Source organism: Bubalus kerabau, chromosome 4 (assembly GCF_029407905.1).
Source record: "Bubalus kerabau isolate K-KA32 ecotype Philippines breed swamp buffalo chromosome 4, PCC_UOA_SB_1v2, whole genome shotgun sequence".
NCBI lineage: Eukaryota > Metazoa > Chordata > Mammalia > Artiodactyla > Bovidae > Bubalus > Bubalus kerabau.
In genome coordinates this window covers 17738366-17765341 of record NC_073627.1, presented here as the reverse complement: position 1 = coordinate 17765341, position 26976 = coordinate 17738366, and the positions used below count along the sequence as shown (strand labels likewise).

At 38.1% G+C, this 26976-nt stretch overlaps 1 protein-coding gene across 1 annotated transcript in view; it reads left to right on the top strand.

Annotated features, from left to right (window-relative positions):
- Window positions 1-26976, top strand: part of EFCAB13 (EF-hand calcium binding domain 13) — a 239483-nt gene that overhangs the window by 30579 nt on the left and 181928 nt on the right. The window contains exons 8-9 of the mRNA XM_055579601.1: window positions 9863-10006; window positions 13608-13679. Of these exons, the coding sequence (XP_055435576.1) occupies window positions 9863-10006; window positions 13608-13679 (216 nt within the window). The remainder of the gene's footprint in view (window positions 1-9862; window positions 10007-13607; window positions 13680-26976) is intronic.

The window sequence follows — 26976 nt, the reverse complement described above, 5'->3', positions numbered from 1 at the left end:
TGTGTTTGGTAGTATAGTCATTTTCACAATATTGACTCTTCTTACCCAGTAACATGGAATATCTCTCCATCTGTTTATGTCATCTTTGATTTCTTTCATTAGTGTCTTACAATTTTCTGTGTGCAGTTCTTTTGTCTCCTTAGGTAGGTTTATTCCTAGATATTAAGTTCTTTTTGTTGCAATGGTGAATAGGATTGATTCCTTAATTTCTTTTTCTGGTTTTTCATTGTTAGTATATAGAAATGCCAGTGATTTCTGTGTACTGATTTTGTATCCTGCAACTTTGCTAAATTCACTGATTAGCTCTAGTAATTTTCTGATACTATCTTTAGGGTTTTCTATGTACAGTATCATGTCATCTGCAAACAGTGAGAGCTTTACTTCTTCTTTTCCAGTCTGGATTCCTTTTATTTCTTTTTCTTCTCTGATTGCTGTAGCTAGGAATTCCAGAACTATGTTGAATAATAGTGGCAGAAGTGGACACCCCTGTCTTGTTCCTGATCTTAGGGGGAATGCTTTCAGTTTTTCACCATTGAGAATAATGTTTGATGTAGGCTTATCATATATGGATGGCCTTTACTATGTTGAGGTTGGTTCCTTCCATGCCCATTTTTTGAAAAGTTTTAATCATAAATGGGTGCTGAATTTTGTCAAAGGCTTTTTCTGCATCTGTTGAGATTATCATACATAGTTTTTATCTTTCAATTTGTTAATATGGTGTGTCACATTGATTGATTTGCATATATTGAAGAATCTTTGCATCCCTGGAATAAACCCAACTTGATCATGGTGTATGAGTTTTCTGATGTGTTACTGAATTCTGTTTGCTAGAATTTTGTTGAGGATTTTTGCATCTATGTGCATCAGTGTTATTGGCCTGTAGTTTTCTTTTTGTGTGTTGTCTTTGTCTGGTTTTGGTATCAGGGTGATGGTTACCCTGATACCTCGTAGAATGAGTTTGGAAGTGTTCCTTCCTCTGCAATTTTTTGAAAGAATTTTAGAAGGATAGGCATTAGCTCTTCTCTAAATGTTTGATAGAATTCTTCTGTGAAGCCATTTGGTCCTGGGCTTTTGTGTTTTGGGAGATTTTTGATCCCAACTTCAATTTCAGTGCTTGTAATTGGGTTGTTCATAATTTCTATTTCTTCCTGGTTTAGTCTTGGAAGATTGAACTTTTCTAAGAACCTGTCCATTTTTTCCAGGTTATCTATTTTATTGCCATATAGTTGTTCATAATAGTCTCTTATAATCCTTTGTATTTCTGCATTGTCTGTTGTAACTTCTCCTTTTTCATTTCTAATTTTGTTGATTTGATTCTTATTTCTTTCTTGATGAGTCTGACTAAAGGTTTGTCAATTTTGTTTATCTTCTCGAAGAACCAGCTTTTAGTTTTATTAATCTGTACTATTGTTTCTTTCATTTCTTTTTCATTTATTTCTGCTTGGATCTTTATGAGTTCTTTTCTTCTACTAATTATGTTTTTTTGTTGTTGTTCTTCTTCTTTTTCCAGTTGTTTTAGGTGTAAAGTTAGGTTGTCTATTCGATGTTTTTCTTGTTTCTTGAAGTACAATTGTGTTGCTATAAACTTCCCTCTTAGAACTGCTTGGGATGCTTGGGGCTAGTGCACTGGGACGACCCAGAGGGATGGTATGGGGAGGGAGGAGGGAGGAGGGTTCAGGATGGGGAACACATGTATACCTGTGGTGGATTCATTTTGATATTTGGCAAAACTAATACAATTTTGTAAAGTTTAAAAATAAAATAAAATTAAAAAAACCCAAAAAACAAAAAAAACTGCATTTGCTGCATCCCATAGGTTTAGAGTTGTGTTTTCATTGTCATTTGTTTCTAGAAATTTTTTGATTTCCCTTTTGATTTTTTCAGTAAACTGTTTGTTATTTAGAAACGTGTTGTTTAATCTCCATGTGTTTGTGTTTCTTACACTTTTTTTTTCTTGTAATTAGCTCATAGCATTGTGGTCATAGAAGATGCTTGATACAATTTCAATTTTCTTAAATTTACTGAGGTTTGATTTGTGACCCAAGATGTCTATCCTAGAGAATGTTCCATGTGCTCTTGAGAAGAAAGTGTATTCTTCTGCATTTGGATGGAATGTCTTGAAGATATCAATGAGATCCATCTCATCTAATGTATCATTTAAGACTTGTGTTTCCTTATTAATTTTCTGTTTTGATGATCTGTCCATTGGTGTGAGTGGGGTGTTTAAGTCTCCTACTATTATTGTGTTACTGTCAGTTTCTCCTTTTATGTCTGTTAGTGTTTGTCTTATGTATTGAGGTGCTTCTATGTTGGATGCATAGATATTTACAATTGTTATGTCTTCCTCCTGGATTGATCCCTTGATCATTAGGTAGTGTCCTTCCTTATCTCTTGTAATCTTCTTTATTTTAAGGTGTATTTTTTTCTGATATGAGGATTGCTACTCCAGCTTTCTTTTGCTTCTCATTTGCATGGAATATATTTTTCCATCCTCTCACTTTCAGTCTATATGTGTCTTAGGTCTGAAGTGGGTTTCTTGTAGACAGCATAGATATTGGTCTTGTTTTTGTATACATTCAGCCAGTCTGTGTCTTTTGGTTGGAGCATTTAATCCATTTACATTTAAAGTAATTATTGATATATATGTTCCTATTGCCATTTTCTTAATTGTTTGGAATTGATTTTGTAGATCTTTTCTTTTCTCCCATTGTATTTCTTGACTATATAAGTCCCTTTAACATTTGTTGTAAAGCCAGTTTGGTGGTACTGAATTCTCTTAACTTTTGCTTGTCTGAAAAGCTTTTTATTTCTCCATCAATTTTGAATGAGATTCTTGCTGGGTACAGTAGTCTTGATTGTTGACTTTTCTCTTTCAGTATTTTAATATATCCTGCCATTCCCTTCTGGCCTGCAGTTTCTGCTGAAAGATCAGCTGTTAAGTGTATGGGGTTTCCCTTTTATGTTACTTGTTGCTACTCCCTTGCTGCTTTTAATATTCTTTCTTTGTGTTTATTTTTTGTTAGTTTGATTAGTATGTGTCTTGGTGTGTTTTTCTTGGGTTTATTCTGTATGGGACTCTTTGTGCCTCTTGGACTTCATTGACTATTTCCTTTTCCATGTTGGGGAAGCTTTCAACTATAATCTCATCAAAAATTTTCTCATACCCTTTTTTTCTCTTCTTCTTCTGGAACCCCTATAATTTGAATGTTGGTGCATTTGATATGGTCCCAGAGGTCTCTGAGACTGTCCTTGGCTCTTTTCATTCTTTTTACTTTATTTTGTTCTTCAGAAGTTATTTCCACCATTTCATCTTCCAGCTCACTGATTCATTCTGCTTCAGATATTCTGCTATTGATTCCTTCCAGAGTATTTTTAATTTCAGTAATTGTGTTGTTTGTCTCTATATGTTTATTGTTTAATTCTTCTAGATCTTTGTTAATTGATTCTTGCAATTTCTCCATTTTGTTTTCAAGGTTTTTGAACATCTTTACTATCATTATTCTGAATTCTTTTTCAGGTAGTGTGCCTATTTCCTCCTCATTTATTTGGACTTCAGTGCTTCTAGTTTGTTCTTTTATTTGTGCCATATTTCTCTACCTTTTCATTATTATTATTATTATTTTAGGTTATTGTGTTTGAGGTCTCCTTTCCCAGGCTTCAAGGGAAGTTGAATTTTTTCCCTGAAGAAGGTTGAATTCTTTCTTCCTTTTGGTTTCTGCACTCCTAAGATTGGTCCTGTGGTTTCTGTGAGCTTCGTATAGGGTGAGATTTGTGCTGAGTTTTTGTTTGTTTGTTTGTTTTTCCTCTGATGGGCAAGTCTAAGTGAGGTGGTAATCCTGTCTGCTGATGATTGGGTTTGTATTTTTGTGTTGTTTGTTGTTTAGATGAGGCGTCCTGCACAGGGTGCTACTGGTGGTTGGGTGATGCCAGGTCTTGTATTCCAGTGGTTTCCTTTGTGTGAGTTCTCACTATTTCATACTCCCTAGGGTTAGTTCTTAGGTAGTCTAGGTCTTGGAGTCAGTGTTCCTACTCCAAAGGCCCAGGGCTTGATCTGTGGTCAGGAATGAAGATTCCACAAATGCATGAGGTGAGATTAAAACAAATATCCCAAAACAAGAAACCAAAGATGAACCCCAGACAAATATCAGTTACAAAATCAGGCAAATAATAACTAAAATAATGGAATATACACATATACATATACACCCATGAGCAAAGTGAAAACAGTCCAACAAAAATAAAGTACAGTAGACTGATCTGGTGAACAAAGGAAATAAAAAATTATATTTACCAGTTAAGAACAAAACTAAAGTACAAATTGGAAAACAAAACTAAAACAAGGTGCCAAGTGGAGAATAAAGCAATGAAAACAAAATGAACAAATATATTGGGAGAAAAGGAAAGAAAGAAAAGAAAGAAATAATAGATATACAAAGTTAAATAGAGGTAGATGAAGAAGATTTATACACATTAAAGATTAACTTCAAGGGGAAAAAACAATAGGGAAGGCAAACAAAGGAGTAAATGTAGAAAAATGTAATAGGTTTTTAAAAAATTAAAATTATAAAAAAGAAAAGAAAAAAAACAGAAGAAGAAAGAAAAAAGGAAAACTCCACAGAACTGCAAAAGCCCAATGTAGAAGCAGAAGTTTATAACAACAATAGAATGTGTGACTGAATATACACATATACATATACACCCATAAGCAAAATCAAAACAGTCCAACAAAAATAAAGTCCAATAGATTGACCTGGCAAACAAAGGAAAACAAAAATTATATCTACCAGAACAAAACTAATTAAAGCACAAACTGGAAAACAAAACTAAAGCAAGGTGCCAATTAGGGAATAAAGCAATGAAAATAAAACTAACAAATATGTTGAGAGGGAAGGAGAGAAAGAAAAGAAAGAAAGAATAGATATGCAAAGTTAAATAGAGGTAGATGAAGAAGATATATATATACATTAAAGAGTAACTGCAAGGGGATAAAACAGTAAGAAAAGCAAACAAAGGAATATATGTAGAAAAAATAAAAATAGGTTTAAAAAATTAAAAATAAAAAAAGAGAAAACAAAAAAAAGGAGGAAAACTCCACAGAACTGCAAAAGCCCAATGTAGAGGCAGAGGTTTATGACAACAATAAAAAATGAGACTGAGAAAAAAAAAGCTCAAAAGCTTAATTGGATTTCTTAGTGCCAATAAAACCAACAACTACAACAGAGGAAGGAAAAAAGGAAAAAAAAAAAAAAAACCACAACAAAATCCACAAGTATCTACAGAAAAAGTAAAAAAAAATAAGAATAATAAATGTTTTTCTTGAGCCACTGCTGTCAAGAGTCCTTTCCCTCGCTGGGCGTCGCAGTCTACCTTACCTCCCTAGGATGCCCTCCAACACTGCTGATCTCTGGACCAGCAGTGGGGGCCCCTCAGATTCTAATCTGGTCCTACTCCTGTGTGTTCTTGCCTCCAGTGTCGACAGCTATCAGAACCAGTGCATTTTTTTTTTAATGGGAGCTCTCAGTGGCCTCTTATATATTCCATTGACACAGAGTCTGCTTAGTTGATCTTGTAGATTTAATCTGCAGCTTGTACAGATGGTGGGAAGGTTTGGGGTCTTATTCCTTAGCCACACTGCCTCTGGGTTTCAACTGTGGTTTTATTTCTACCTCTACATGTGGGTCATCCACTGGGGTTTAGCTCCTGAGGTTACCCTGGAGAGCTTGGGTTTGCTCCCATGAGGGCCAGGTGTGGAAGTGGTGCAACTGCTTGGGTCACAGGGGTTCCGGCAGCAGTAGGTCCTCAGGGGGGTTGGTGGCTAGGGCAGCAGGAAATATAGTGCTCTAGAAGGGTATGGCAACCAGTATTGGCCAATATGCTGCAGTATTCTTGCCTGGAGAACCCCCTCTCTGATAGAGAAGCCTGCCAGGCCACAGTCTACAGGGTCGCAAGAGTCAGACATGACCGAAGCAACCCTGTGTGCATAGACGCAAGACTTTTTTTTTGCCCATGGTAGCTCTGCCCCAGTGAGACTTGAGTGTGAAGGTGGCGCAGCTGCTTGGCTTGCGGGGACCCTGGCGGCACCAAGTGTGCAGGGACACAGACTGCCTCTGCCGCAGGAGTTACGGCCCTATCAGAGTCTTTTTTTTCCAAAGCCTCTTGTAGCTGGTAATCAGAAGGCCTTTTTGGCTAGTCTTTCTCTGTAGCTACCCCCATTCAGACACTTAGAGGGCTCCCTTGCCTGGAGTCCTTCTCTGTTGTTTGGCGTGTCAGGCAAATAGAGGGGCCCCCCTGGCTGGGGTCCTATTCTGTAGATAGGTGTGTCAGGCACTTAAAGGGGCACCCTGGGTGGGGTCCTACTCTGTAGTTCACTGCATTAGGCATTTGATGGGCCAGCCTCTCTATTGTTCAACTGCCAATGCTGGCCTGTGTGGGGAGAGAGGCTATGGTGATGGCTCCACCCGCTACACGTGATTCAGGTGTATTGCGTTGCTTCCATGGTTGCCTCGGTTTCCTTCATTGGCATTTCCCACCACCATCTCCCTCACATCCCCTCAATCTATCTCTCAGAAGTCAATAGCAGCCCTCGCCCTGGGATTGCTCCACAATCCCTAAACTCCAGCTCCCAGCTGCTGCGCCTTCCAGGAGACCAGTGTTCCTGCCTGGGGTGTGTATGGCTGTGGCAAGGACCGTCTGATTCTCATTCCGTTTAGGCTGTCACTGATCAGCTGTTTCACTCTCAGCCTTAAATGTTTCTTCTCTGACTCAGACAGTTGCCCCACTGTAGGGATCAGACCCCTGCTTCAGTTCCCCGACCTGCTGAAGGCAGGTCCAGTCCTGCTAACACTCCTGTTTTTCCCCCTAGATCCTTCATCCTATCGAGTTTTGCATGGTTCTATATATTCTTTTCCACTGGTCAGGTACTCCTGTCGGTTCTCAGCTGGAGTTCTGCATGCACTTCTATGTCTGAAGGTGTATTCCTGATGTATCCTTGGAGAGAGGTGTACTCCACGGTCCACTTACTCCTCCGCCATCTAGTTCTCTTTCCTCTGCTGTTTTTGCTCACTTGACTAATAACTACTTGTTGAATGAATATTGTCAGTTCTTCCTCTTCTACTGTGCTTATCTAGAGACTTGTAGATCATTATGTTTACTATATGCTGAATTCCAGGGAAATCTAGTCTGACTACAAAGTGGTTTGCCCTCTGGAATTATTTGAATTGTGTTTCCTTATCAAGGTAAATTAAGGGATATAGTGGTCTAAGTTACACATAAATACGTTAAATGTAGCATTTGGATACAGATAACTGTTTAGGATCAATGCAAGGAAATAGAGGAAAACAACAGAATGGGAAAGACTAGAGATCTCTTCAAGAAAATTAGAGATACCAAGGGAACATTTCATGCAATATGGGCTCGATAAAGGACAAAAATGGTAGGGACCTAACAGAAGCAGAAGATATTAAGAAGAGGTGGCAAGAATACACAGAAGAACTGTACAAAAAAGATCTTCACAACCCAGATAATCATGATGGTGTGATCACTCACCTAGAGCCAGACATCCTGGAATGTGAGGTCAAGTGGGCTTTGGGAAGCATCACTACGAACAAAGCTAGAGGAGGTGATGGAATTCCAGTTGAGCTATTTCAAATCCTGGAAGATGATGCTGTGAAAGTGCTTCACTCAATATGCCAGCAAATTTGGAAAACTCAGCAGTGGCCACAGGACTGGAAAAGGTCAGTTTTCATTCCAATCCCAAAGAAAGGCAATGCCAAAGAATGCTCAAACTGCCACACAATTGCACTCATCTCACATGCTAGTAAAGTAATGCTCAAAATTCTCCAAGCCAGGCTTTAGCAATACGTGAACCGTGAACTTCCAGATGTTCAAGCTAGTTTTAGAAAAGGCAGAGGAACCAGAGATCAAATCGCCAATATCCGCTGGATCATCAAAAAAGCAAGAGAGTTCCAGAAAACCATCTACTTCTGCTTTATTGACTATGCCAAAGCCTTTGACTGTGTGGATCACAATAAACTGGAAGATTCTGAAAAGAGATGGGAATACCAGACCACCTGACCTGCCTCTTGAGAAACCTGTATGCAGGTCAGGAAGCAACAGTTAGAACTGGACATGGAACAACAGACTGGTTCCAAATAGGAAAAGGAGTACATCAAGGCTGTATATTGTCACCCTGCTTATTTAACTTATATGCAGAGTACATCATGAGAAATGCTGGGCTGGAAGAAGCACAAGCTGGAATCAAGATTGCCGGGAGAAATATCAATAACCTCAGATATGCAGATGACACCACCCTTATGGCAGAAAGTGAAGAGGAACTAAAAAGCCTCTTGATGAAAGTGAAAGAGGAGAGTGAAAAAGTTGGCTTAAAGCTCAACATTCAGAAAACTAAGATCATGGCATCTGGTCCCATCACTTCATGGGAAATAGATGGGGAAACAATGAAAACAGTGTCAGACTTTATTTTTTGGGGCTCCAAAATCACTGTAGATAGTGACTGCAGCTATGAAATTAAAAGACGATTACTCCTTGGAAAGAAAGTTATGACCAACCTAGATAGCATATTCAAAAGCAGAGACATTACTTTGCCAACAAAGGTCTGTCTAGTCAAGGCTATGGTTTTTCCAGTAGTCATGTATGGATGTGAGAGTTGGACTGTGAAGAAAGCTGAGTGCCGAAGAATTGATGCTTTTGAACTGTGGTGTTGGAGAAGACTCTTGAGAGTCCCTTGGACTGCAAGGATATCCAACCAGTCCATCCTAAAGGAGATCAGTCCTGGGTGTTCATTGGAAGGACTGATGCTGAAGCTGAAACTCCAATACTTTGGCCACCTCATGTGAAGAGTTGACTCATTGGAAAAGACCCTGATGCTGGGAGGGATTGGGGGCAGGAGGAGAAGGGGATGACAGAAGATGAGATGGCTGGATGGCATCACTGACTCAATGCACATGAGTTTGAGTGAACTCCGGGAGTTGGTGATGGACAGGGAGGCCTGGCGTGCTGCAATTCATGGGATTGCAAAGAGTCGGACACGACTGAGCAACTGAACTGAACTGTTTAGGTTTTAAGGAAGCCTTCTTTTGGGGCGAAATTCTCTTCATTATTATGTTTACTTTCTTTTAACCATGTTCTTCCCAGTTCACTTTTGATATCAAGGACAGTTAAGAGATTTCTATGGATAAATAGACATTTTAATGGTGGTTAAACCATTGTCAAATTCTGTGTAGTATATACAAAATCTGAAGAAAAATTCTGTATTTACACCATTCTTATCTCTTTTACAATATCTTTCCTAAATTACACTTTAAAGTAATTAATATCTGCCCCCAATTTTGGATCAAGGTGTTTTGCTATTGTAGATTATACCACTGGTAAGAAGTTGTTATAGCTAAAAGTTTTAACTAAGAGGTGCGTATAATATGATGATTAAGAGCAAACATTTTGGATTAGAATTCTGGCTTTTCCATATACTTAAAGTACAATCACAAGGGACTTTCTGAGCTTTAGTTTCCTTATCTGTAATGTAGAGATAATGAAAAATTTTATTTTATAGGCCAATTGTGATAATGGAATTATATAGCCCATAATTTTCAGCACAGTTCCTGGCACATAGACAGCATTCAATAAAAACCAGTTATTATTGATAATATTATTTTAGCAGTATAATAACATAATAGCAAACATTACATTTTAGGCTAAGAATATGGCTAGAATTGGGCAAATGCGTACTTGCAGGTAAATTTTTAGAAATCCTTAAATTTATTTTTCCCAGATCAAATCTGCTCTTCCAGGGAAAGATGTTGATTGTCATCGTACAGTAATTTCTTTGTTTATTGTACTTTTGCAGCATTTCAGAATGCCTTGAAGATTTTTCACAGGATAAAAGGTGGTCGAGTTCCAGTTTCTGAAGTGGATAAAGTGTTGGATAGCATGGATATCTTGGTAGTCCCTGAAACTTTGCAGGAAGTGATAAAATGTGCTGATATCAACAGTGAGTTATTTGAATTGATGTATACGTATTTCTTTCTTGGCTACCAATTTTTCTGTTTCATCCTTTACTTCTCCTTTTCCTACTTGATTCTTGCCCTTTGCCATGACACTGCTTACTGGTGTCTATGATAAAAGGTAGTCTGGAAAAATTAAGTGAGAAATTTCTAATTGTTATATTTTGGTATGTTTGGCAAAAATATAAGAGAAAAATGGAATTTTTTTCTTTTCAATGTTATCTCTCTTTGCCAATAGTCATTTCTTGTCTTTGTGGAGAGATAGTTTCTGTGGTATCAAGAGCATTGACTCCACAAGTTAGGAGAGCTAAATTTCTTAAATTTCCAACTTTGTTTTGTAGCTTTGATTACAAAATCTTCCTGTGCTGTACAATTACATTCTCTTTAAATACTATCTTTAGCATATATTTTATATTAGGTGTTTACATGTGACCAAGAGATGTCCTATAATAATGGATTGATTAGTGATTGATTAATTGATTTATCCATTCATTTAGTGAGTCAGATAGTCATTTAATATCTACTGTGCCTGAAACTGGCAGGTGATAGATACACAGATGAATAAAACATATTTATTGTTCTGAAGGAGCTCACATTCTGATGTAGAAAAGGCGAATAAACTGAAAATTATGATAACATATGTAGCAAATACTATTATAGAGTGTATATATGCATATTGGAAGCACTAGAGAAAGATTATTAGAGGAGGTGATGTCTGAGCTGAATGTTGAAGGATTTGTAGGAGTTAGTTGCAGATGGTGGTAGAGGGTGAAACTTTTTAGACTGAGGGAGCAGTTTGTGTAAATGTGGCAGGAAAATAATGAGACATGGCATCCTTTCTGGTGGGATTCTACTGGATTTTGTCATTTGGTAGTGGTAGCTTTATAGTGGGCCTTTGGTTGGTGAAGTGTAGTCTGGAGGTAGAAGCAGGCTGCATGCAGTTTCAGTAGGTGGTCATTTATGGTGGGCTCTTGGGTAATAGACATGAGTGGAGAGTTATATGTATTGGAATGTGAAGATGTATATAAATAGGAATTTTAAAGACTAATCTCAAGTCATATTATTAAATAGCCTTCAGGGCATGCTCTACCAGGAGCAACAGAAATCATATGTGAAACGACTGCAGTGCCTTGCATTTTGGCTTATGGAATTCTAGTTTGGGCTTCTAGATCACCCTCTTTATTTGGAACCACGGTTTAGACAAATAATACTACTTTCATAGGATTATTGTAGGATACAGATATAAAAATTTATCATTGTTTGGCACCTAGAACAGGCTCAAGAAATGTGAAGCAGAAACCTAAGAATCATCCTTGACAGCTATGTTCTCTATGTTTTCCTTGTGAAATTATTACGAAGTACTATTATTTTAAAATCCTACATATCTCTTAAATCTTTCTGTTTTCCAGTATTACTACATTTTTCCTTAGGACAATGGGAAGTCTACCCATATTCTAACAAGTCTACCCATACCTGGGCTTCCCTGATAGCTCAGTTGGTAAAGAAGCTGCCTGCAATGCAGGAGACCCTGGTTCAATTCCTGGGTCTAGAAGATCCCCTGGAGAAGGGACAGGCTGCCCACTCCAGTATTCTTGGCCTTCCCTTGTGGCTCAGCTGGTAAAGAATCTGCCTGCAACGTGAGAGACCTGGGAGACCTTGATCCCTGGGTTCGGATGCTCTCCTGGAGAAGGGAAAGGCTACCTACTCCAGTATTCTGGCCTGGAATTCCATGGAGTCACAAAGAGTTGGACATGACTGAGCGACTTTCACTTTTCACTTTCACCCATATCTAGTCTTAATCTCCCTTTACACTGTAGCCAGAAAGATCTTTTCAAAAGAAGCATCTGGTCATGTTACCTTCTTTGTATAAAATCTAATAATACCTCTTTAATGGACAAGACTTTGCAAAGTCTGGCCTTTACCTGGATCTTAGTTTTATCTCAGACCACATTCTCCCTTACTGTCTGTGCCTTTTTAGAGTTTCAACCTTATACTGCTCTCCTCCTGTGACAGCCATTACACATATTCTGTTCTTTTCCTGGAATATTCCTCTCCACCTAGTTATTCCTGCTTATATGTGAAAAGTGAAAGTGAAAGTTGCTCAGTCATGTCTGACTCTTTGTGACCCCATGGACTATACAGTCCATGAAATCCTCCAGGCCAGAATACTGGATTGGGTAGCCTTTCCCTTCTCCAGGGGATCAACCCAATCCGGGGATTGAACCCAGGTCTCCCACATTGCAGGCAGATTCTTTACCAGCTGAGCCACAAGGGAAGGCCAAGAATACTGGAATTGGGTAACCTATCCCTTCTCCAGCGGATTTTCCTGACCCAGGAATCAAAATGTGGTCTCCTGCATTGCAGGCGGATTCTTTACCAGCTGAGCTATCAGGGAATTATTTATTTATTTTTTAAAAATTTTATTTATTTTTAATTGAAGGATAATTGCTTTATAATATTGTGTTGGTTCCTGCCATACATCAATATGAATCAGCCATAAGTGTACATATGTCTACTCCCTGTGAACGTCTCTCCCACCCCCCACCCCACCCCACCTCTCTAGGTTGTCACAGAGCACAGGTTTGAGCTCCCTGAGTCATACAGCAAATTCCCACTGGCTATCTGTTTTACATGTGGTAATGTTTCCATGCTACTCTCTCCATTTGTCCCACCCTTTCTTTCAACCCATGTCCACAAGTCTGTTCTCTGTGTCTGCATCTCCACCGCTACCCTGCGTATACATTCATCAGTACCATCTTTCTAGATTCCATTTATGTGTGTTAGTATTTGATATTTGTTTTTCTCTTTCTGACTTACTTCATTTTATATAATAGGCTCTAGATTTGTCCATGTCACGTGAGCCAACACAAGTACATTCCTTTTAATAGCTGAGTAATATTCCATTGTGTATATGTACCACAACTTCTTTATCTGTTCATCTCTCGATGAACATCTAGGTTGTTTCCATGTTTTAGCTACTATTGTAAATGATACTGCAATGAACATTGGGATACATATATCTTTTTAAATTATGGTTTCCTCAGAGTCCTTCTTAATACTTTAAATCTAAACTACACTCTGTTTTTTAGAGATGTTTCCCTGACCTCTCTGAGTAGGTCATATTCTCATATTGTACACTTTCACAGGATTGATCTCAGTTGCAATTTATATTTTAAACTGTTTGATTAAGGTTTGTGTATTATTTAAGACTAGTTAAGCACCAGGAGAGCAGATATCGTGTCTACTTTTGCTCAATATTGTATCCTCAGTATGTAACACAGTGAATATGGCAGATATTAACTGCTGAAACAATGTTGAAAGAATTAATAATTCTCACTCCTTATTCCATCTCCCCCAGTCAGGAAGAACAAGATTTCTTCATTTTGTCATACTAATGAAGTCTTATGTTTCAGTGTATACTGAATTACTAATTCATAATTCCAGATATTGTTCAAAGCCCATAATAGCTGGTCCTTTGTTCCTACTTGCACATATTTATGTGGTGTTGTAATTTTAGAATAGGATAGTAGCCGTATTGTGTTCAAAAGGAAATACAGTATCTAAACTAAGGAATTCTTTGTATTACAGGCAATCAAATGGTGGATATTGGGGATATCATATTTACTTTGGATGAACTACAGCAAGAGTATGAGAATATTTGTAAGTGATCTCTTGTTGCTATAGCAAGTTTTGTTTATAAATTATCTTTAAGTACTAATTTATAGATTTTATTATATGAGTTTTGAAAGACTTCTTTAAACTCTACTCTCTTAAATCAGAGAGATAAAAATTTAATATCAGTCAGTTCAGTTCAGTTCAGTCGCTCAGTTGTGTCCGACTCTTTGTGACCCCATGAATCTCAGCATGCCAGGCCTCCCTGTCCATCACCAACTCTCGGATTTCACTCAGACTCACGTCCATCGAGTCAGTGATGCCATCCAGCCATTTCATCTTCTGTCATCCCCTTCTCCTCCTGCCCCCAATCCCTCCCAGCATCAGAGTCTTTTCCAATGAGTCAACTCTTCGCATGAGGTGGCCAAAGTACTGGAGTTTCAGCTTTAGCATCATTCCTTCCAAAGAAATCCCAGGCTGATCTCCTTCAGAATGGACTGGTTGGATCTCCTTGCAGTCCAAGGGACTCTCAAGAGTCTTCTCCAACACCACAGTTCAAAAGCATCAATTCTTTGGCGTTCAGCCTTCTTCACAGTCCAACTCTCACATCCATACATGACCACAGGAAAAACCATAGCCTTGACTAGACGGACCTTTGTTGGCAATGTAATGTCTCTGCTTTTGAATATGCTATCTAGGTTGGTCATAACTTTCCTTCCAAGGAGTAAGCATGTTTTAATTTCATGGCTGCAGTCAAAGTAGTAACACTAAAAAAAAGGGAATATTTAATTTGCAATTTGTGGTCATTCTGATATCCTGACATTGACTGTTTAAAAAACCATAGTATGTTTTTCTCTATCACTCATTGTTTAGTTTTTCTTCATTAAGTGCATTGTTTTTTTTTTCTGTTCAGTTTAGTTGCTTGCTCGTGTCCGATCTTTGCTACCCCATGAACTGCAGTATGGCAGACCTCCCTGTCCATCACCAACTCCTGGAGTCTACCCAAACCCATGTCCATTGTGTTGGTGATGCCATCCAATGGTCTCATCCTCTGTCATCCCCTTCTCCTCCTGCCCTCAATCTTTCCCAGCATCAGGATCTTTTCAGATGAGTCAGCTCTCCACATCAGGTGGCCAAAGTCTTGGAGTTTCAGCTTCAACATCAGTCCCTCCAATGAACACCCAGGACTGATCTCTTTTAGGATGGACTGGTTGGATCTCCTTGCAGTCCAAGGGACTCTCAAGAGTCTTCTCCAATGCCACAGTTCAAAAGCATCAAATACATTGTCATTCTTTACTCTTTGTCTCATTTATCCAAATGTCATTTGATGAAGATTATCTATGTACATAATTTTAAGGATTATATAGCTCTATAAAGCTTGCTAGAAAAAAAAAAGCAGCCTCTTGTCTAATCCTCCTCTCAGCTTCTCCAGAGGCAAAAATTTCAAATGTTTTAGCTGATTACTTGATATTTACCTTCATGACTGAAAATAGCATGTTTATATTGCTACTTGTTAATTTCTAAAATTTTAGGTAGACAAAGTAAACTTCCTACTATTGATGCTGAAAGCTTGGCTTCTCTGCACCCATGCTGGATTGAATCTCAGAAACAGAGTTTTGAGTGAAGTAGAAAAGAAAGCTTTATTGATTTGTCAGGCAAAGGGGAACACAGTGGACTCCTGTCCTGAAAAACTATGTGTCCCAACCCAGGGGAGTTTGGTCAGAGCTTTTATAATAATGGTCCAAGAGTAGGGTCTCTGACAAAATTAGGGTGTGTATAGATGCTTTCAAATTGTGGTGCTGGAGAAGACTCTTGAGAGTTCCTTGGACAGCAAGGAGATCAAACCAGTGAATCCTAAAGGAAATCAGTCCTGAATATTCATTGGACAGACTGATGGTGAAGCTGAAGTTCTAATACTTTGGCCACCTGATGCAAAGAGCCGACTCATTGGAAAACACCCTGATGCTGGCAAAGATTGAGGGCAGGAGGAGAAGGGGATGACAGAGGATGAGATGGTTGGATGGCATCACTGACTCAATGGACATGAGTTTGAGCAAACTCTCAAACTCTCTAAGTCCAGGGAGGCCTGGACTTGGCGACTGAGCAACAAACACCAGCAGGGCTTGCACTCCCTTAACCTTGTCTCAGGTGGTTGGTCTCCTATCTTGATTAGTTTCTATGATCCCTTTAGTCTTGCCTCTGATAGTTACTTGGCTGCTTCTCCCTTGATTGTTGTTGTTCAGTCGCTCAGTCATGTCCAACTCTTTGCAACCCCATGAACTGCAGCATACCAGGCTTCCATGTCCTTCACCATCTCCCAGAGTTTGCTCAAACTCATGTCCATCAGGTCCATGATGCCATCCAACAATCTCATCCTCTGTTGTCCCCTTCTCCTGCCTTCAATCTTTCCCAGAATCAGGGTCTTTTCCAATGAGTCAGTGCTTTGCATCAGGTGACCAAGTACTGGAGCTTCAGCTTCAGCATCAGTTCTTCCAGTGAATATTCAAGGTTGATTTTCTTTAGGATTGACTGGTTGGATCTCCTTGCTGTCCAAGAGACTCTCAAGAGTCTTTTCCAGCATCACAGTTTGAAGGCATCAATTCTTTGGCACTTAGCCTTTTTTATCCCTGGCTCTTACATCTGTACATGATTACTGCAAAAACCATAGCTTAGACTATACAGACCTTTGTCAGCAAAGTAATGTCTCTGCTTTTTAATACACTGTCTAGGTTTCAGGGTAGGTCATGGAGGCTGGAGTTTTGCCTGTGAGAAACCGGGGACACAAGGACTTCCATGCCTGGGGGGCCCACAGAGCCTCATTTGGTTTTACTATTGAAAATAAGAATTTAGTTCTGTTTCATTTTCCCTGTCTACACCACATCCACCTACTCTTCTTGAACCTATTAAGAAGAGATGGGAAGAATACACAGAAGAACTCTGCAAAAAAGATCTTCATAACCCAGATAACCACAAATGGGCAATTATTCATCTAGACCCAGACAGCCTGGAGTGCAAAGTCAAGTGGGCCTTAGGAAGCATCACTACGAACAAAGCTAGTGGAGGTGATGGAATTCCAGTTGAGCTATTTCAAATCCTAAAAGATGATGCTGTTAAAGTGCTGCATTCAATATGCCAGCAAATTTGGAAAACTCAGCAGTGGCCACAGGACAGGAAAAGGTCCGATTTCATTCCAATCCCAAGGAAAGGCAATCCCAAAGAATGCTCAAACTACCTCACAATTGCACTCATCTCACACACTAGCAAAGTAATGCTGAAAATTCTCCAAGCAAGTCTTCAATAGTACGTGAACTGAGAACTTACAGATGTTCAAGCTGGATTTAGAAAAGGCAGAGGAACAAGAGATCAAATTGCCAACATCCATTGGATTATATAAAAAGCAAGAGAATTCCAGAAAAAAACATCTACTTCTGCTTCACTGACTACTCTAAATTCTTTGACTGTGTGGACCACAACAAATTGTGGAAAATTCTTAAAGAGACAGGATTACCAGACTGCCTTACCTACCTCCTGAAAAATCTGTATACAGGTAAAGAAGCAACAGTTAGAACTGGACATGGAACAATAGACTGGTTCTAAATCGGGAAAGGAGTATGTCAAGGCTGTATATTGTCACCCTGCTTATTTAACTTATATGCAGAATACATCATGCAAAGTGCTGGGTTGCATGAACCACAATCTGGAATCAGGACTGCCGGGAGAAATATCAGTAACCTCAGATGTGCAGATGACACCAGGGTTATGACAGAAAGTGAAGAGGAATTAAAAAGCCTCTTGATGAAAGTGAAAGATGACACTGAAAAATTGACTTAAAACTCAACATTCAAAAAATGAAGATCATGGCATTTTGTCCCACCACTTCATGGCAAATAAATGGGGAAACAGTGACAGACTTTATTTTCTTGGGCTCCAAAATCACTGTAGATGGTGACTGCAGCCATGAAATTAAAAGATGCTTGTTCCTTGGAAGAAAAGCTATGACCAACCTAGACAGCATATTAAAAAGCAGAGACATCACTTTGCTGACAATGGTCCATCTAGTTAAAGCTATGGTTTTTCCAGTAGTCATGTATGTATGTGAGAGTTGGACCACGAAGAAAGCTGAGCGCCAAAGAATTGATGCTTTTGAACTGTGCTGTTGAAGAAGACTCTTGAGAGTCCCTTTGACTGCAAGGAGATCCAACCAGTCCATCCTAAAGGAAATCAGTCCTGAATATTCATTGGAAGAACTGATGCTGAAACTGAAGCTCCAGTACTTAATCACCTGATGCAAAGAACTGATTCATTGGAAAAGACCCTGATGCTGGGAAAAATTGAAGGTGGGAGGGGAAGGGGACAACAGAGGATGAGATTGTTGGATGGCATCACAGACTTGATGGTCATGAGTCTGAGAAAGCTCCAGGAGTTGGTGATAGACAGGGAAGCCTGGCATGCTGCAGTCCATGGGATTGCAAAGAGTCGGACAAGACTGAGTGACTGAACTGAACTGAACATTTTATGTGTAGTTATATTCCTGGAATCTCTCTTCATTAACATTCTGAAAGAAGAATTTTCACTTCTTTCCCCGTATCAGATTCTGTACTCATGTTTGATTGGCAGTTTAAGTAGAGAATTCTAGGTTGGAAATACATTTCCTTAGAATTTTTCTGTTTTCCAGTTTTCAGTGTTGCTGTCAAATCCACAATTCTTTTGATTCCTGACTTTTTGTATGTAACTGATTTTTTTCTTTGAAATTTTATAGAATAATTTCTTTACCTTTAGTGTTCTGAAATTTCATGATTATGTGCCTTGAAATAGATTGTTTTGGGAACAATTGTGTTGGGTACAGTATAATGTGATTCTGAGAAATTTAAGCAATTTGTTGATGATTTCCTTTCCTCTCTGAAACATTTATTACTTGGATACTTGACATCCTGGATGGATTCTCCTCTTTTTTTTTTTTTTTAAAAAAAAAACCTTTTTCTCTGTCATTTTTTGGTGAGATGTACTTAACTTTATCTTCCAATGCATGTGTTTAGGCTTTCATTTGTACTTTCAAGATTTCCAAGAATTTTTTTTCCCTTCTGAAAGTATGTTCTTTTAACATCTTCTTGTTACATGGATATTCCTATTGTTCCATGAACATAATATCTTCTGTTGTGCTAAGGATGATGTTTAAAAAATTTTCTTTTTCATTCATAGTGTTTTCTCCAAGTTATTTTTCTCTTATTTGGCCTTCATTTTAGAGGCATTCTCCAAATGTCTGGTGATCTTTGGTTGTCTGCTTATGTTCCAAAAGCTGTTTGGAAACTCTGAGACTGGAAGTGGAACTGGTTGACTATGGACTGAACACTCTAGAGTAGTGGTTCTTAACCAGAAGTGATTTTGGTTATCACTCTCCCACAGGAACATTTGGCAACATGTGGAGATGCTTTTTGGTCATTAAAACATGTGTAACTGGCATTAAGTGATTAGAGGCCAGGGATGCTTTTGTTGACTTAAAAAAAAAAAAAAAGCACAACCTAAAAGTTGAGAATTGTGTTTTATTTGGGGCATTAATGAGGACTTAAGCCTGGGATACAGCCCCTCAGAAAGCTCTGAGGGACTATTCCAAAGAGATAAGGGAGGAGCCAGGATATACAGGAGTTTTTGCAAAACTCCTATAGAATTCATGTAATCAAATATCAAAATATTACTGCTCATTAAAGAAAATCCAGACATCTAAAGTTAATGAGTCTATTGCTTTTCTATGTATGGGAAGATGCAAGAGTCTGGGCTTAATGAAATTATTCCTTTGACATGCACTTTAACTATGTAGAGCCAATATTCTGTTTTTCTCCATCCTGAACCCACTCAGGATGCACCATGGGGGTGGCTGCAGTGGCTGATGGTTTGATGGCCTCAACAGATTTTGTTTACTGATATGGTGGGTGATATTCTTTGTGTGCACTTTTACTCTTTTTTTTTTTTTTGGCTGTGTGACATGTGGGATCCTAGTTCCCTGATCAGCAATCGAACCCATGCCCCCTGCTTTGGAAGTTCAGAGTCTTCCAAAGTCTTCAAAGTCCACTGGACCTTCAGGGAAGTCCCTGCACACATTTCTAGATATCCACTTCTCCCCCTCTTAATAAGGAATTGAAGTGAAGTGAAATTGCTCAGTCGTGTCTGACTCTTTGCAACCCCATCAACTGCAGGCTTCTCCATCCATGGGATTTCCCAGGCAAGAGTGAGGAATCGTGTGTCCCCAGATGCCAATACTGCTGAGGTCAGGGCATCATGCTATAGGCAATCTGGCTGGATTTTTGCCTCGAAGACCCTTGACATCAGCATCTTTAGGGTGTTTTTCCTTTCAAAATTGTCAGTGTTTTCAAAGAAGCAGCTTCTGGTTTCCTTCTTGGAGGCTGTAAGTTATCTTGCCAGAGTTTCAGGTGTTTAATGAGACAAAAGAACTGGAGTTCTCTTTATTCAGTGGTAATTGTCATGTAACCCTCCCTTTTCATTATAATACCCTTACTCTCTTCTATGTTTTGTATTCCCTGACACAGAGACCTTGTGTTTAACCCTCTCTGGTGAATTGTTAGTCTTCTGCTGGAAGGGGAGATCAGTACATGGCCATGAGAAAATATATGGGTGTGTGAAGGTTATCTAGATATCTGATTACTGCTTAAACAGACTTTTAAACAACCCTTTATTTCCAGTTTTACTCTTTCCTTCACTTTCAGAAGTAACTAGATGCCGCTAATTTAGGAGGTTTTGTGTTATGAATTGGGTTGTTGGCTTTTTCCTTCTGGTTTAGAATTCAGCCTTTTCCCATCTACTAAATTCATGCAGTTGTTTCTTTTCCTGTTCTTCTTCTTATGGATTTATGATATTTTAAGAATAATTTTAATGGGATTTTTGAAAGCTGTTCAATTTGCCATCATTACCTGAAAGTTTCAAAGTTTATTTTGAATTCTAATTTTGTCTCTGGTTTTACATTTATTTTTCTTTTCCTGCATAGATATTACTGATAATCACATACCCACTCCCATGCATGATTCTCATCATTTATAATTTTTTATGAATCTTTGCTGATTTTCTATTAGTTCTATTACTGTGAAAGGAGAATAGTATTGAAATATACAATTGTGGATTTGTCTGTTTCTCCCTTCATTTTTTTGGGCTTTGATTCATGCATCTTGAAGCTCTGTTAGTTTCATTCACATTTAGGATAGTTGTATCTTCTTGGCAAACTGGCTCTTTTATCATTATGTAATGTGTATGTAATCAATGGTAATTTTCTTTGCTCTGCAATTTACTTTTTCAAATATTAATAAAACTACTTCAGCTTTCTTTTAATTAGTGTTTACATGTATAGATTTTCTATCCTTTTCTTTTTACCTTCTTATATCATCATATCTGGGCTTCCCAGGTGGCTCAGTGGTAAAGAATCCACCTACCAAGCAGGAGCTGTGAGTTCGATCCCTGGATCGGGAACATCCCCTGGAGAAAAAAATGGCAACCCACTCCAATATCTTTGCTGGAAATCCCATGGATAGAGGAGCCTGGCAGTCTTTAGTCCATGGGGTTGCAAAAGAGTCAGACACGACTTAGTGACTAGCAACAACAACTCTCCTCATATTTCAGGTATTTTGTAAACCACGTAGGGTTGGGTGAACGTGAACGTGAAAGTTGCTCAGTCGTGTCCGACTCTTTGCAACCCCATGGACTATACAATCCATGGAATTCTCCAGGCCAGAATACTGGAATGGGTAGTCTTTGACTTCTCCAGGGAATCTTCCCAACCCAGGGATCGAACCCAGGTCTCCCGCATTGCAAGTGGATTCTTTACCATCTGAGCCACAAGGGAAGTCCAAGAATATTGGAATGGGTAGCCTATCCCTTCTCCAGCAGATCTTCCTGATGCAGGAATTGAGCTGGGGTCTCCTGCATTGTAGGTGGATTCTTTACCAACTGAGCTATCAGAGAAACCCCGTAGAATTGGGTGATGCTTTTAAATTCATTCTTTTAATTCCTGTTTTTTAATTGGAGTGTCTAGGTCATTTTTGTAGAAGGCAATGGCACCCCACTCCAGTACTCTTGCCTGGAAAATCCCATGGATGGAGGAGCCTAGTAGGCTGCAGTCCATGGGGTCGCTAAGAGTCGGACACGACTGAGCGACTTCACTTTCACTTTTCACTTTCATGCATCGGAGAAGGAAATGGCAACCCACTCCAGTGTTCTTGCCTGGAGAATCCCAGGGACGAGGGAGCCTGGTGGGCTGCCGTCTATGGGGTCGCACAGAGTCGGACACGACTGAAGTAGCAGTAGCAGGTCATTTTTACTTAATGTGATTAATCCTTTCAGATATAGGTAACCATGTTATTTCTTTTCTATTTTTTCCTTTCTTTTTCAACCTTTTCTACCTTCTTTTTTGGAAGTTTTTAAAAAATTCTTTAAAAAAATTTACCTATATATTTTTTTCACCATATGTCTGCATTTTTCAGTAATTATTCTAAGGATTATAACATACATATTTAACCTTCAGTTTAGTCAGTCAGTTCAGTCCCTCAGTCATGTCCGACTCTTTGCAACCCCATGGACTGCAGCACGCCAGGCTTCCCTGTCCACCAACTCCTGGAGCTTACTCAAACTCATGTCCATCGAGTCGGTGATGCCATCCAACCATCTCATCCTCTGTTGTCCCCTTCTCCTCCCGTCTTCAATCTTTCCCAGCATCAGGGTCTTTTCCAATGAGTCAGTTCTTTGCATCAGGTGACCAAAGTATTGGAGTTTCAGCTTCAGCATCAGTCCTTCCAATAAATATTCAGGACTGATTTCCTTTAGGATTGACTGGTTGGATCTCCTTGCAGTCCAAGGGACCCTCAAGAGTCTTCTCCAACACCACAGTTCAAAAGCATCAATTCTTCTGTGCTCAGCTTTCTTTATAGTCCAACTCTCACATCCATACTTAACTACTGGGAAAACCATAGTTTTGACTAGATGGACCTTTGTTGGCAAAGTAATGTCTCTGCTTTTTAACTTGCTAAGTTAGTCATTGTTTTTCTTCCAAGAAACAAGCGTCTTTTAATTTCATGGCTGCAATCACCAGCTGCAGTAATTTTGGAGCCCAAGAAAATAAAGTCTGTCACTGTTTCCATTGTTTCCCCATCTATTTGCCATGAAGTGATGGGACTGGATGCCATGATTTTAGTTTTCTGAATGTTGAGTTTTAAGCCAACTTTTTCACTTTCCTCTTTCACTTTCATCAAGAGGCTCTTTAGTTCTTTGCTTTCTGCCATAAGGGTGGTGTCATGTGCATATCTGAGGTTATTGATATTTCTCCCGGCAGTCCTGATTCCAGCTTGTGCTTCATCCAGCCTGGCATTTCACATGATGTACTCTGCATATAAGTTAAATAAGCAGGGTATTTTATTTAACCTTAAAGTATATGAAAATAAATATTTTACCACTTTCAAGTAAAATATAGAAATTTTATCAATGTGTAGGTCTTTTTACCTTCTGATCTTATGTTCTGATTTTATGTATTACAACTACATTCTTGGAAAGCATACCAGATAATATAATGTTTTGCTTTCAATGATTAAACATATTTTAAACTATCAAGAGGAGAGGAATAGTCTTATATTTAACCAAATCTTTGCCATTATATATTTTTCTTCTTTCATATTGACTGCTTACATGTCTTTTGAATATCATGCTTTTAATAATTTTAAAGGATTAAGCTTCTGTATGAAAAACTTCTTTTAATCATTTTTTTAAAAGAGCAGATCTACTAAAAATGAATTAGCTTTATTTTTCTTCATCTGAGAATATCTTTATTTTCTCTACTTTCTGAAGGATATTTTTATTGGATATAGGATTCTGAGTTGACAGTTATTTTCTTTCAACATTTTAAAATGTTGTTCTTTTTACTTTTGACTTCCACAGTTTCTGAAAAGAAATCTGATGTTATCCAAATAATAAAATACACTGTTTTTCTCTGACTGCTTTCAAGATACTTTCTTTTTTCTTTAGTTTTTAGCCATTTGATTATGATGCATTGGGAGTGTGTTTTTTTGAGTTTATCCTTTTGGGGTTCACTGAGCTTCTTGGATCTATCTTGCCAAACTTGCAATCCTCTGTCATTGTAACTTCAAATATTTGTTCTGCACCACATTTTCTCCCGTCTTCTTGAGACTGCAAAGACACAAATGTTAGCCCTCTTTGATGTTGTCACACAGATCCTTGACACTTTGTTAATTTTGTTTTCATTCTTATTTACGTCTACTGTTTAAATTGAATAATTTCAATTAATGTGTCTTCAGTTTCAAAAACTATCCCTCTGACATCTCCATTATGTTGTTGAACCTATCTGATTAATTTTTTTTACTTTAATTATTATATTTTTAAGTTTTAAATTTCCAAATTTGGTTCTTCTTTATATCTTTTGTTTTCTGAGACTTTCTATCCTTCTATTTTGAGTGCTGGTTTTTTTTCACTGTAATTTGGAGCATTTTTAGAATAGATGCTTAGAAGTTTATTTATTTATTTGGCTGTGTTGGGTCTTAGTTGCAGCATGCAAGAACTTCATTGCATCATGCAGGATCTTTCATTGTGGTGCATGGGCTCTCTAATTATGATGCTTAGGCTCAGTAGTTGTGGTGCCTGGGCTTAGTTGCTCTGGTGTATGTGGGATCTTAGTTCTCAGGGATTGAACCTGTGTCCCCTGCATTGCAAGGCAGATTCTTAACCCCTGGACCACCTGGGAGCTCCTTGCTTGAAAGTTTTTATAAGGCAATTTCAATGTCATTTTAACTTGGCCTTGACATCAGTTGCTTGTCTTTTCCCATGACATCAGTTGGTTGTCTTTTCCCATGCAAACTGAGATTTTCTTTGTTCTTCACATGTGAAGTGGTTTTGAATTATATCTTGGACATTTTGAAGATTAAGTTGTGAGACTGTGGGTCTAAAATTCTTTGGAAATTCTTTGGAAAATGTTGAAATCTTGTTTTGGTAGGAATTTGACTCAATTTGGTTTAGGCCACAAATTTCAATTAATTGTCTGTGTTTTTCAGTTTCAATATCAGTTTGTTTTTCATAGCCTTTGCAGTGCTATTCAAATCTGTGTGTCATCCAGAGCCAAAGTGGAACTTGGGTAGTGGTCTATCCTGAAGTTTAGTTCTCAGAGTTATGGTGTATTGTTTAGGGCCAAATTCATGCATGTGCAGATCAGGGGTGAGTGCAGGAGTTTATAAGCAGCTTTATGAGATCATTTTCCTGAGCTACTCCCTCTCCACAATCTATTTAGTACTTTTTAATCTCTGAGAGTTCTCATTTTTGTTTCTCTAGCTGAAAACAGTGATTTACTTAACAACACCCTGCTACACAGTTCTATATCAATGCCCATGTCTAAGGCCAAGTGGCCAAAGGACACAGAGAGAATAAAAACAACTTGCTAATATATTCCTCTACTTTTTTGAATATATAAAATATGCTAATAATTACTGTGTTAATGTATTTGTATGATAGTTTTATGAGCTCTTCCATTTCTGAACCAGTTTCTATCAATTGATTTTTCTGCTCATTGTGGCTTATATTTTCCTATTATTTTGGATGCCTAGTAGTTTTTGATGGGATACTATACATTGTGAAGTTTATGTTATTTGCTGACTTTTGTAGCATTCCTTTAAATAGTGTTGGATTTTGTCCTGATGCAGTTTAGGTAGTTGGAATCAGTTAGGTCCTTTGGAAGCTTGTTTTCTAAAGTTTTTTAAGGGTGATCTCAGAGCAGCTTTTAATGCTAATTTAGCTCCACTACTAAGGTAGCATTCTTCAGATGATTCTACTAGATGTCCCATATATTATAAGATCTTTCTGCTTTGGTTGGTGAGATCATAAATTATTCTTAGGAATTGTTCTACCTATAATTTTCTGGTAATTCTTTCCTTGTTATTAGGTCATGCTCTCTCATGTATGTACAGATCAGTACTCAGCCAAAGTGTCAAGCAGACCCCTTCACTGATCTCCAGAGCTCAGCAGTTCTGTTTTCTCTTTGCTCTCATATTCTAGCCTCTTTGGCCTTCCTAATCTCTTCTCTCTACTCATTCAGACCAGTGGGCTCTACTTAGGTTTTACTTTCCTGTGCTGTGGAAACTGTCCAGACAGTAAGCTAGTGCAGTGGTAGGGCTCAGCTCATTTGTTACCCTTCTTTAAAGGATTACTGTCCTATGCTACCTCTTGTCCAGTGTCTGAAAATTATTCTTTTTCACATATCTTGTCCAGTTTTTTAGTTGCTTAAAGTTGGAGGGTAAAGTTAGTTCCTATTATGGTGTCTTGGCCAATAGCAGAAATGTCAAAGATTTTATTTTTTTACCCTATTCCTTTTTGAGAGGTAGCACTTAGAGGTCAATGTCTTTATCTTCAAGGATTTCTAGACTTTTTATACATAAAACTAATAAAATGTTATATGTCAATTAAAAAATAATAATAATAAAAAAATAATTTTAAGTTTCTAAATTTTTAAAGGAGAAGACAATGGCACCCCACTCCAGTACTGTTGCCTGGGAAATCCTATGGATGGAGGAGCCTGGTAGGCTACAGTCCATGGGGTCGCTAAGAGTCGGACACGACTGAGCGACTTCACTTTCACTTTTCACTTAAAATCCAAACACTTTCCTTCAATTGTTCATTGTAATACACCCTAAGCTAAGAAACTTTTTTTTTCTCTAAATGAAATGTCTTCATAATCAATATTGTATTGCTACTCTATTAGAAGTCTCTTGTTTTCTTTGGTTTTATAGGAACTTGATGCTCTCATGGAATTATTTTGAGGGTCAAGTGTTATAACATTTGATATATTTTTAAATGTGTTATTCAAATGCAAGGTACTATTCTGAGCCATGAGATGGATTTTGTAAATGAAGCCCCAACTGGGATATTAATATTTTTATAAAAACTTTATTTTATGTATGAAGTTACTAACCTCCTGCAAATGCTGCAAATTTTTAAGAGGGTTATTATTTTACTGTCTTACTTTAGGAGAGTATCATTTTATTTATAAAGTGTTCTAACTTTGTAAATATTTAAAAATTTCCCTTTACAACTTCTTCATATTTCTGCACCCTCGTAACTAAGGGATTTGTATCTATATTGGTTTATTAGTCTATTATCTTTCTGAATTGGGAAAGAGTAAGGAATGAGAACCATGTACTTCAGTAGGCTTTTGCTTTAGATTCAGTGTTGCTATGAATAGTGTTGGATGGAAGTATTTAACTATATTAAACCAGTAGATTATATTTAACCTAGTCAACCTTTTGGTCATCAGCTTTATTAGTTATTAACTTCATCTGATGTATTTGAGCAAATG